This window comes from Procambarus clarkii, chromosome 89, assembly GCF_040958095.1.
Source record: "Procambarus clarkii isolate CNS0578487 chromosome 89, FALCON_Pclarkii_2.0, whole genome shotgun sequence".
NCBI lineage: Eukaryota > Metazoa > Arthropoda > Malacostraca > Decapoda > Cambaridae > Procambarus > Procambarus clarkii.
In genome coordinates this window covers 17,402,118-17,414,425 of record NC_091238.1, presented here as the reverse complement: position 1 = coordinate 17,414,425, position 12,308 = coordinate 17,402,118, and the positions used below count along the sequence as shown (strand labels likewise).

Here is a 12,308-nt window from a genome sequence, read left to right as displayed (position 1 = left end):
TATATATATATATATATATATATATATATATTCAAATCCACTCATTACCTCACAGTGTAAGTTGTCAACAAGTGAAGCACGTGGCCGGGCTCGGGCTCGGGGTTACTAGATAGGAAAATAATGAACTGGGAAGTTACCTTATTAACTCTTCTGGTTCATTTCCCGAGGAAGGACTGTTGTGGGTTGCATCCTGCGAGAGGTCAGTAGCTGGTATAGTTGTACTTACCTGCGGGGGGGGGGGGGGGTTGAGCTTTGGCTCTTTGGTCCCGCCTCTCAACTGTCAGTCAACTGGTGTGTACAGATTCCTGAGCCTATTGGGCTCTGTCATATCTACATTTGAAACTGTGTATGGAGTCAGCCTCCACCACATCACTGCCTAATGCATTCCATTTGTTAACTACTCTGACACTGAAAAAATTCTTTCTAATGTCTCTGTGGCTCATTTGGGCACTCAATTTCCACCTGTTTCCCCTGTGTGTATGTGTATGTGTGTCACCTGTGTCCCCCTGTGTCATCTGTGTCACCTCTGACACTGAAAAAATCTTTTTAGTGTCTCTATGGCTCATTTGGGCACTCAATTTCCACCTGTGTGTGTGTGTGTGTGTGTGTGTGTGTGTGTGTGTGTGTGTGTGTGTGTGTGTGTGTGTGTGTGTGTGTGTACTCACCTAATTGTACTCACCTAATTGTGCTTGCGGGGGTTGAGCTTTGGCTCTTTGGTCCCGCCTCTCAACTGTCAATCAACTGGTGTACAGATTCCTGAGCCTACTGGGCTCTATCATACCTACATTTGAAACTGTGTATGGAGTCAGCCCGACAGTGTGTGTGTGTGTGTGTGTGTGTGTGTGTGGGTGTGGGTGTGGGTGTGGGTGTGTGTGTGTGTGTGTGTGTGTGTGTGTGTGTGTGTGTGTGTGTGTGTGTGTGTGTGTGTGTGTGTGTGTGTGTGTGTGTGTGTGTGTGTGTGTGTGTGGTGAGAGAGGAGGAGGGAGGGGAGTGGGGGTATACCCGAGTAAGCATAGTGGCGGCGGTGATATAACAGACGGCGGGGACCTCAATGCCAGTCAGTTCTCATGCAGCAGAGAAGTGGAGCACTACTCTCTCTCCCGTTCAGTCCACCCACCCGGCACTCTACCACCTCGCAAATTTCACTATCGCACGCGTTCCATAATCTACGCTCCATCACCATCACTCGCGGTCTATAATCTACGAGTACCATCAACTCCGAGTCCTTACTACCCTACGTGTGCCATAATCTACGAGTTCTATAATCAACGAACCATCACTACCTTACGAGCAGCATAATCTACGAGTTCTGTCATCTACGAGCCCTTAACTACCCTACTACTCGTAGTAAGGAGAGACAGCCTCGTTGATACTACTCTCCATCACTTGGAAGATCAAGATGGAGTTGCTGGTAGCTGTTCTGGTGTCTTTGGTATCAGCCGCTTCCAGCCTGACTGGGAACGCCATCACAGGTGAGACTTTTCATGTAGTGATCATTACAAGCGCCTGGCAGGTTTTAATCTGTATTTCCTTCCCTCAAGTGCTTTGTGAGTTACATTTTTGTTGTTGTTACTGGGTTGGTTTTCATAGATGAGTCCAATAACCCATTGTTTGATGCCATGCTTTTAATTCGGTTACTGAAGGAGGAAGTCAAAATATAATTCTATCCACGACAAATTGGGATTCATCGTTCGGTCGTTCAAAGAGGAAGTCAAAAGTTGACCAGACCACACACTAGAAGGTGAAGGGACGACAACGTTTCGGTCCGTCCTGGACCATTCTCAATCGACTTGAGAATGGCCCAGGACGGATCGAAAAGTCGTCGTCCCTTCACCTTCTAGTGTGTGGTCTGGTCAACATACTTTAGCCACGTTATTGTAACTCATCGCCTGCAGGAAGTCAAAATTGTACCCCACGACAAACTTGTATCATTGTGATAGAAAACTGGTATTAATCCTTTTGTAACTTAGTGACGTGACTTCCCTCTCTCTCTCTCCCTCTCCTCACTCCCTGGCGTGTAGACGACAGCACGGGTGCCTCAGACGGCAGCTGCCACGCCCCCAAGGATGTGGGTAGCTGCTCAGGGCAGCAGGAGGCCTGGCACTACAGCGCTGCTGAGAGCAGGTGCATCTTCTTCGTGTATTCCGGTTGCGGAGGCAACGCCAACAGGTAAGCAACAGGCAACGCCACACAGGAGAAGGGAGATGGGGGTAAAGTATTGACCGGAAAGTTTCTTGAACGTGGATAGGGATTGAAATGCAAAGGTTGGCGATAGGAGTTTGGGTAGGGAGTGATAGGTGTCGCCTCGTAGGGCCAATAAGCCTTAAAACAATTCCTTGTTATTCTTATATAAATAGATGAAAAGGTGTTTAAAGGGAATTACTAATTAAGTGTTAAATATATCAATACGAAATAATATTCACTTTTAATATTTGGGTTCAGGAACGATTTTGGTAAATACTGGCTTGAGGAAAAGATTTGTAGATTAATGACACAAGTTCACTGATAACATAATAATACACGTGATGAAACTATTGTTTCAAGCGACAATTTGACGCATATGAATCATTCTGGTTAAATAGGAGCAGCCTCACATGGGCCAATAAGCTTTCTTTAGTTTCCACTATTGTGTCCTTACTTAAGTTTTTCACTATTGTGTCCTTACTTAAGTCTGCTGCAGGTGAATCATAGTGTTTTGAATACACATAGATAACTAAGCATTATTAGGTACAGGGTTAGCATGAGGCTGTGTTGTATAGTATATCGAGCGTAGGACGAAATATATACTGACAAGGAGTATCTTTAATTTCATTCACCGCGATCATTATTTACTTGTGTGGGGGAGTAACTTACGCCTTGCAGGTTACTTAAGTCACGAAACGTTTTATGCTGAAATGCATAATTTTCCTCCATTCAATAATTACTTGGCGGCGAACGATGTAACTACTGTAAATTAGATCAATAACTTTATTCGTAAAACTATATATAAATAGTTAAGATTTTATTGCAAGTATACATTATGGTTAAATTACAATTGTAGACATTATTAAACGTTTAGATTGCAATATAAGTTGTGGTATATATTGGTGAACCATTGTATAGTAGCAATAATAACCGCAGTAAGAAGTAGAACAATGTAAACAAAATGTTTACAATTTACGAGCTCATTGTTGTTTGTAAGTGGCAGTAAGAAGCTTATATAGGAGGAGTCAGTCAAATGCGAAGTCATTCAATAAGCTGAAGGACTTGCCGTATTTTGTAAACAATCTTGCAAATGGAGTGATCGGGCTAAACAACTTTGGGGTCTAACCCATCTTTCCCAAATGTCCACTTTCCATGCTCACTCGGGACCACCCCTTTTCCTTAACGAGTTTCCCTCCTTACCCCTCTGACACGACTCCAACAATATACCTCCTTTCCTTCCCCCCATCTTTAGCACGACTGTCGGTGTATATCTGTTCTTGTCTCCCTCCCGCAGGTTCGCAAGTAGGGCGGCTTGTGAAGAAGCATGTGAGAAACCCAGGTGCCCAAACGTCGCCTGTCCGGACACCTGCTCTCGTACCCAGAGCCCCGAAGGGTGCGAGATCTGCGCTTGTACTAGAGGTAGGTTGTGGGTAAACTGGAGTCAATGTCTCGGTCCCAGATATCGTTGTTTCCTTTCACCTGATGCCTAACAGGGCTTCCTGTTAGTGGAAAACCATTTCCATCAGTGGAAAACCGTAAAGGGCTATTTGAAGCATTCCACTCACACAGTAGAAGCTTGTGAATGTGACCTCTCCTTCTTGGAAATCTGTGTGAGTGTGACCCCTTTCTGGGAGGTCTGTGAGTGTGTGCCCCTTCCCCTCTCTGCCTTTCACACCTTGCCCTGTCCACCTTTTCCCAAAGTGTGCCTACTCCTGCGCCTCTCAGCACCCACCAACAGCAAACATTAGCAACCTTTCACGTAAGGATCACTGGCCCAAAGAACACACTGTCATTCCCAGACGTCAAGTTGCTTTCTCCTCTATTCATCAACCATATTTGTCAACTCCCAGTCGCTGTCAAGTAAACTGTAATCTGATTTTATTCAAATTTCAATTCGTTCTCGACTTTAGCTTTCATGAGTATTTGCTAAAGCCTAATACAGGTAAACAGCAATGTGTACATCAAAGTAAGTTGTTAATTATCGTGTTAATTGCTAATTGTTTTGGTAAATAATAAATCTTATAGAGATGTGAGAAATCTTATCTCTCTCTCTCTCTCTCTCTCTCTCTCTCTCTCTCTCTCTCTCTCTCTCTCTCTTTTGCTTATGGTGTTTCAATCGGCGCCAAGAGTTAACCAATTATTATTAGTAATTTTATAGCAATCTGTTATCATTACTAATTCTTTTAGGTATTATTGGCATTGGCTCAAAGATATAATTGCTAATCCATATCCCGTTAAGCTTTTGATGGTTATGAACAATTCCACAGGAGCCGTGGAGAGGGTTCGAACCTATGGGTATTCTTAACTTGATGGTTATTTTGTTGCTAATGAGAGGAAGTAACGTATATATAAGGTTTGTACCTTTTGCAAGATCCAAACTGAACAAAAAGCAACGACTAAGACAGTTCAGTGGCCAGATTCACGAAGCAGTTACGCAAGTACTTACGAACCTGTACATCTTTTCTTAATCTTTGGCGGCTTTGTTTGCAATTATTTAAAAGTTAATGAGCTCCGAAACACCAGGAGGCTGTTAATAACAATAACAACAGTTGATTAGCACGTTTTCATGCTTGTAAACCGTTTAATAAATGTAACCAAAGCCGTCAAAGATTGAGGAAATATGTACAGGTTCGTAAGTACTTGCGTAACGGCTTCGTGAATCTGGCCCCTGGGCAGGTGACGAGAAAGATGCATTGTGATGATCCGAGGCAGGAAGCTTCGGAACACATCTCTGGTGATTCCCCCTTGATGACAGCGGACACCACCAGCAGCTCTCTCTCTCTTTCCCCCTGGAGACGTCGACCTTGGTGCCGTGGGCCAACTTTCTCCCTGTTAACCCAGCCGTGAATGTGTTTTGAACTGTTCACAGTTCTCACTATCAGACAAGCTGGCGTTCCTTAGTCAGCGGGGTGTCTGTGCGCAATGAAGCAGTCAAAACCGCCAGCCAATGAGCATGGACGTGACGCGGTCAATTCATCACGGATTAAGCAAGTCACGGACAACTGTTTCGTTACAAAGCACAACCATTCATGGACCTTCTTTGTTGTTAGTGTCGCGTAATCTCGCGAAAGGTCGTTTCAAGGTCAAAATATTGTTGCCCGCGTCCAGTCCATGCTCGCGATTTGACAAGCGTCAAAATTGAAGTGGTTTAGTCGAACCAAGAAGCCTACAAAACTCAGGCAACCCACATATTATTTGTTTAGAAATGCTATATAGCAGGAAATTCATCGATGCTCAACTGTTTAGGACATTTATAAGCAAACTATGTCACCGTATAATATTACATTTAAATTGCAAGTGTAGTTTACAAGACACAAAGTGCAGTGAGTTATGTTTCTCCAGTTGTCAAGGAAAGTGAGACTTTAAGTGACAGGCAACCTACAATCATCTTATTAAGTATTGCTGGAAAAAAAAAAAACGGTAAAAATCCACAGAAAATTCGAAGAATATTTGAGTAACCGGTTTTAGAAGCCAACGCAACATGAAATGAAGCCAAAACAAACCTGACCGAAGGCTTTGCTTGAACCAGACCCAAGATGGATGTTAACATCTGGGCCACAATCGCCGCAGGCGACGTTGATTTAACATTATCTTGGATAACGCTGATTTTACGTTCATTTAATGTTACATGAGCAAGTATTCTACGTTGTTTAACGTTACATGAGCATAGGTTCTACTTTGATTTAGCATTACGGAAGCATATTCAACATTGATATCATGTTACTGGAGCATATTTCGCCCACTGGGTTGGCTAGGCTGCCTTCGTCTAGCCAACAAACAGGCCAGTGAATGGGACGCCCACACTGACGTAGCAGCCACTCCTGAGCCTGCCAGAGTCTCCTGCCAGTACAATCCTTTTTCATTCTGTTGTTTGCGTGATGTAAATAGTGTGAGATGTGCCTGTCTGGCCAGTGGGTCGAGGGTGAAGGTCCCCAGGGAGGGAGGGAGGGAGGGAGGGGTCTCTTTACCCTCTACCTCGTTCCTCTCATTCGAGGGAGAGGGAGTTGTTTAAATATATATATATATATATATATATATATATATATATATATATATATATATATATATATTGTATATGTGTTATTGAAAATGATAGAAAGGGTGAGATCACTTCTGATTCTAGCACGAATCTTCTCTATATTTTTTATGTTCCCTACTTGAGAAGGAAATTGAAAAATGAACGACGCTAAATGGAGCATTTCACTGATCCAGTCAACATTTTCAATGACAGGTTAAGTGGATATAAATGATCTCAAGGAACGGAATATATATAACTACTAGATAGATGACTAGATGTGAAAATACTCTTATTCAATATTTATAAAAGGAGAGAAGTATTAAAATGAGTTTTTGATGTTTATATTTTTTAATCGGAATTGGGAAAACAAATTACAGTGAATTGATAAACGTTTAGGCTTTAGAGCCTTTGTTTATAATAATTATAATTTCTGCTGTTGGGGACAGGAAGAGGGAACTTAGAAGCAATGCAACCCGTGACAGCTGTCTTAACTCCTAGGTGTCTATCTTGCTACTAGGTAAGCAGAGGAATCAGTTGAAAGGAAACGTGCCCAACCGTTTTTGGCCCGCCTGGATTGTAAACCCGAGTGCCTCAGGTGTGAGCCGAGGACGTAGACTGCTGTGATCCAGGGTGGCCAGCCCTAGTCAACACCTGACTAGGTGATGACTAGAGCTGTTAACCACCTTTCACACGTGCAGTGAAAGTCAGGTGTATAATAATTTAACACGTGGAATAATTCACTAATGATTCATATATATATATACTCAATTAGACTCTGCCAAATCTCCTAAATTAATTAAATAATTGTGTAATTAACCCAACCCACGCATGTGAAAGTGGCGACGTTTCGATCCTTTGGGGCCAGGATTCAGAAAGCATGTACACAACCTGTTACGAAACTTGTTCCTCTTTCCTTAATGATGGCCGGTTTTACATCTATTAAACAGTTTTGTGAAATGAATACTACGAGGTTGTTTATAACAATAATAAGCTTGGAGAGTGTGTGGTTGTTTCGAAGCTCGTAGAGTGTTTAATAAACAAAGCTGCCTTGATTAAGGAAAGATGTACAGATTTCGTAATTGGTCCTTAAACGTCAAACGTCTATGGTAAACTCAGAAGGGCAAGATAATCAAGGAAATTTAAAAATATATATATACTTTATTACGGGCGGAATTCAAGCAAAGAGTTGTTGAAGGGTGGTTTAGGTGTTAGGCTTGAAGCCTATCAACCTCTGAAAGGCTATTTAGATCACCACAATAGTTTACTTTCAACTAGCAAGTATACTATAGTCCTGAACATAGTCTAGGACTTAGGTAAACCTCTATGCACAACAAGCTAACTAAACAACTAGCAAGTCTACTTTAGTTCTTAAACATAATCGAGACTGGAAGTAAACTTGGAGTGTATACACCGAGAACCGGAGTAAATCTCTCTGTGTATATATACACTAAGAAGCTGGGTGGGCCCCTCTTGGTGTATATACACCTCCTCGGAGGGAATTGGTAGCCAGATTTAGAAAGTGTGTGCGAGGAGGTGGGTGACCCGGGAACTGAGGCTGGCGCCAGTAGGTGCCGGTCGGGGTTTAGATGCCGTTATATACGCTATGTCTATGCTTTTTTTCGTGTGATTTAGAAATGCTCCGATGATATGAACATGTTTCCTCGGGGCGAGTTCTCGAAACATGCATATTTTTGAGATTCAAATGTCAAGGGAATATAAAATCCACATTGTTGAAGTAACAGTTTACAAGAGTATGCCAGTACAGTATCTCTGTATGTTATCTTCTTCTCTCTAGTGTTTTGTTGCAATATTATCATTACTCTAGAGTAATGAAGGAGAGGAGGTGGCTTCCATAACGTCTTCAAGTATATTCTGCTTATTGGTCGCCTGCACAGTGTACACATATTCCATTATATTTATCTGTTGTATACATTTTTACGTTTTTAACTTCCTTCTTCTAACCTGTCTTCCTAGTTTTGACCTCTTTTTTTGTGACTAGTTTTGTTGCAAATCTTTAGAATATTATACAGTCTTCTTTTTGTGTTGTGTCTTTTAAAGAGTCGCTCTAAATGCCAATCTTTTGTTTATTAGCTTTTGTTCTGCACCCTGCTGATGTTATTCTGTTTAGGTGCGTTACCCAACCTGTGCTCTAGAGTTGCCACACCGTAAAATATTCAACTATTTTATCTTTATTTAAGAAAATACAATATAAATCATATATACATAAGTTTTACAAGGCAATACTATATTACATATACAGTAGTATAATTCTCAGTGAGCAAATAATTTATTTCTGTAAGCAGAAAGTTGTTCTTGTAAACTGGATTAGAGACACTCTTAAAGCATTATGTGGACCAAGTATTAGAGTGGAGTTAATGAGGTTTTTAATGTTTCATATTGACATGAAATGCAAGAAAATTAAGAATATAATAATTATGTCACTTTCTGATTACATTTTTTGTGTGTGGATAGGCTGGCAGGAGGGTTACTCAGTAGACAGAATATTGAAGTTCTTGCGAGGCAGGATCAAGTATAACATTTGGGGTTTAAGGCTCATGCTCGGTGATGATATGGAAAATTGGTTTACTGAGAATTATATAAAATATATATAAATGTAATAATTTTCCCTTGTAAATTAATGTAAATATAATCTCCAATGTTGTAAATTATTTAAAGAAAAATAAGTATAACATTTAGGGGTTTTAAAGATCATGTTCTGTGATAATGAAACTATTTTATCTGAACGTACCAGCAGCGTACCAAGTAAAGCAACGCACCTACCCCTTTTGAGGCCAATGCATATGCTGGTATCATGTCTATTTCCAAGCATTCTCTCCTTCTGATTCCTGTAGCAGTCTTTCAACTATGGTATAATATCCTTCAGTTTTCTTTCATATCTTGTTATCTATACTATCTTTCATTTATTGCGACTGAATTCGAGCAGCTGTTGTCTGACCATTCTTGCAGTTTGCCAAGTCATTCTAAATGTTAAAACATTAATATGTATGAACTCACCCACTCAGGTAAATCGGTCAAATTGATTAGGAATAACGAAGAGAACCCAGGATCGAGCCTTGTGGGACCCTCAACTTCATCCTTTATACTTAATATTTATCTTTAGTGACTTTCTCTCTAAACTCTGACATGTGTTTCAGAATATATCTCCTCTGTTTCCTGCCTGTTAGGTATTCTCTGTATTAGTTCAGTGCTCTTCAAGTTGTCACAGCTTTTCTCTTAATCTTTATTTATACAAGTCATTTGTGAGTAATGATATGGAATGGATTTTGGGAGCTTAGACAAATACAGTCTATCGAATCATCTCTCTTCTTAGACAAATACAGTCTATCGAATCATCTCTCTTCTGCTTTATAATGGTAACTATGTCATAGAATTGTATCAAGATAGTCAGATTCTACTTATCTCTTCTAAAACTGTTGCACCATTCTCTTCCTGATTATTTTTCTAATACTGTTCCCGGAATGTTTGCGAAAATGGTGAGTAGTCTGTAAGGTGCAGATATGAGGTGTGTGGTAAGGACAAAGGTTATATTAAACTGCTATGATTTGTTACAAGCCTTCTTAAAGGTCAGCTTCCTTTCCCTTGTGACGGGAGAGTACCCGGGCGTGGCCGGACTCTGACAGTGTCGAGATGTTGCTCTGGGTCCCAGCCTAGACACTCACTGGACACTCTCGCTCCTCGCCTTAACTATAGTCTCTTGAAGTCCAACATTTTTAGCTTGTCCTCGTAACAGGTTTTAAAATCGTGAGCGCCCATGAGTCGGCTTTTATTGGGAGACGCCAGTTGAACCTAGTTCGTAAGGGTTACCTTAATTCAATGTTTTAACAGAATAATATGTGGATTATTTTCTGGCTAGATGATCGCTCGATCCCCAGGTTGGTCTGCTGATTAATAAGTCTGATATAGAGGAGGAAAAGGTGACCCAGCGGAAGGCACAAGTGGGCAGGCAATATTGACCCTTGCTGCTGGAGAGTCCAGGGAAGCGAGTTCGGTCCCATAACACTCCCTCACTGTGCACTGCTAACTCTCCGTCATTTGAATGTTTCAGATGAGGCTCGCGCAGTGTGCACGGAGCAGTCGAAGCGAGGCTACTGCCGCGCCCTTTACCACAACTGGGCCTGGGATAACCAGGAGCACCGGTGCGTCCAGTTCCTGTACGGCGGCTGTGGGGGCAACCAGAACAACTTTGAGACGGAGGAAGAGTGCATGAGAGTGTGTTCTGGTGTGTAGCTCCGAGGCAAGCACCGGAAGTGGGTGACTTCTTTGCAGTTCCAAGATGTTTCGAAAAAAGACAAATCCATTCATTATTTTATTTCAGTTTGTTTACATAAAAATGTTTTTGTTGTACATCTTGCAATAATCTGGTATTATTTATAGCAAAACAGATACAATTCGAAAGCTATTGACAGTTCTGATGGTAGGAACCACTAACTTAGATAAATTATTAACTATCTCAGTATGAGGCTGCGAAAGGATCTAAGACACAATAATAATATTAATAATAATAATTTATTTATACAAATACAGAACATCAGATTACAGTAGTTACTTGGGACGTACAGTATGTGTATATGCTTCTTATACCAGTCGATATTGGACTGATATAATGTGCCGGAAGTTTGTCAAGTAACACTGTATAATTAGACGAAAAATTATGAATATTAATGAAAAGTCGACGCGACCGTGTTAAGTCAGTTGGTGAACACTAAATGCACTGGTAAATTCCTTGTTTACGTTCAAAAGTCTAAATTCTTAGAGGGTACCAATGCCTGCCTCTAATCGACTCTTTAATAATCTATAATTATGATAAAATTGTCCTCCTATTCTAGGTGTTGTAGGCGGACAGTGTTGTGTTAGTAACACCTCCCTGTGTCGTGAGGGTGCAGGATGTGGCAACACTGTCCTGTGTGCTAATGTTTATCATATAATGTTTAGAATGATCCCAAACAACACTCCCTCTCCCCTCCTCCCTTTCAGTGTACCAATGTTTGTGTTGTAAAGGTTAGAATGATGACCGTAGAGTGTACCCTGTGTACCAATGTTTGTGTTGTAAAGCTCAGAATGATGACCCTAGAGTGTATACCCTGTGTACCAATGTTTGTGTTGTAAAGCTCAGAATGATGACCCTAGAGTGTACCCTGTGTACCAATGTTTGTGTTGTAAAGGATAGAATGATGACCCTAGAGTGTATACCCTGTGTACCAATGTTTGTGTTGTAAAGGTCAAAATGATGACCCATAGCAACAACAGCCCCCCCTGTGTACCAATATTTACAAAGTTCGTTAAGTTACCATTAGTGTGGAGTGCAGTTAGTTCTTCGTAATCATCCCGTATTATGTAAAATCTGTAGTTTGAAGACTGTGTACCTGTACCATTAATTTTTTATTTTTTATTTTTTTGGTTGAAACACCAAGATAAAATCACATAAGAGTATAATTATAATTTACTTATCCGCGGATGATTATCAAAAACACTGATCTTCGGATGTGCACTAAACATAGATATTCCTGAACACAATTCCGTCTTATAATGAACTTGTTCGTTTCTTCAGAGAGGCGGTTAATTAGCCTTTTAGGATATTTATATATATATGTTTGCTGTTATTTTTATTAGGAGTTTAATTATTTTCCTTTGAGTTTGTTGACATATTATTATTATAATTATGGCCTTGCTTGTAAGATATTGAGGCTCAGCTTGTAGTCATGACTTGTGATAATGTGGTTTAAGTTACCAATCGTGTACAACATGCATAATTGTTTTAATAAAGCTCGTTAAAAACTTCACACACAATTGTTTTGTTTTTAATCACAGTAATTGTCTCTCCACAGCTCCGATAATACGGAAATGTTGTTTAATTATCCTATTAAAAATCATCTGAACCTTTCCTGGATACATTCAATAGTTTATACATCACATAAATCCTTTCCCCTATTGCAGCCCCTCTTCCCTTCTCCTCCCTTATTCTATCTTTCCCTTCATCAACCCCTTGTCTTCCCACTCTACCCTCATCATCATCGTGTCCTCTCTCATCTTCCACCGTCCCTACTTTACCCCTCATCATCCCCCTGTCCTTCCCTCTCACCTCTCA

The 12,308-nt window shown here is 40.8% G+C and overlaps 1 protein-coding gene across 1 annotated transcript; it reads left to right on the top strand.

Annotated features, from left to right (window-relative positions):
- Positions 1-1,002: 1,002 nt before the first annotated feature.
- Positions 1,003-12,010, top strand: LOC123773363 (boophilin-G2). The gene is made up of 4 exons (XM_045767051.2): positions 1,003-1,472; positions 2,022-2,169; positions 3,479-3,603; positions 10,269-12,010. Exons 1-4 carry the CDS (start codon positions 1,400-1,402, stop codon positions 10,448-10,450), a joined length of 528 nt encoding a protein of 175 aa, XP_045623007.1. The 5' UTR covers positions 1,003-1,399; the 3' UTR covers positions 10,451-12,010.
- Positions 12,011-12,308: the final 298 nt, after the last annotated feature.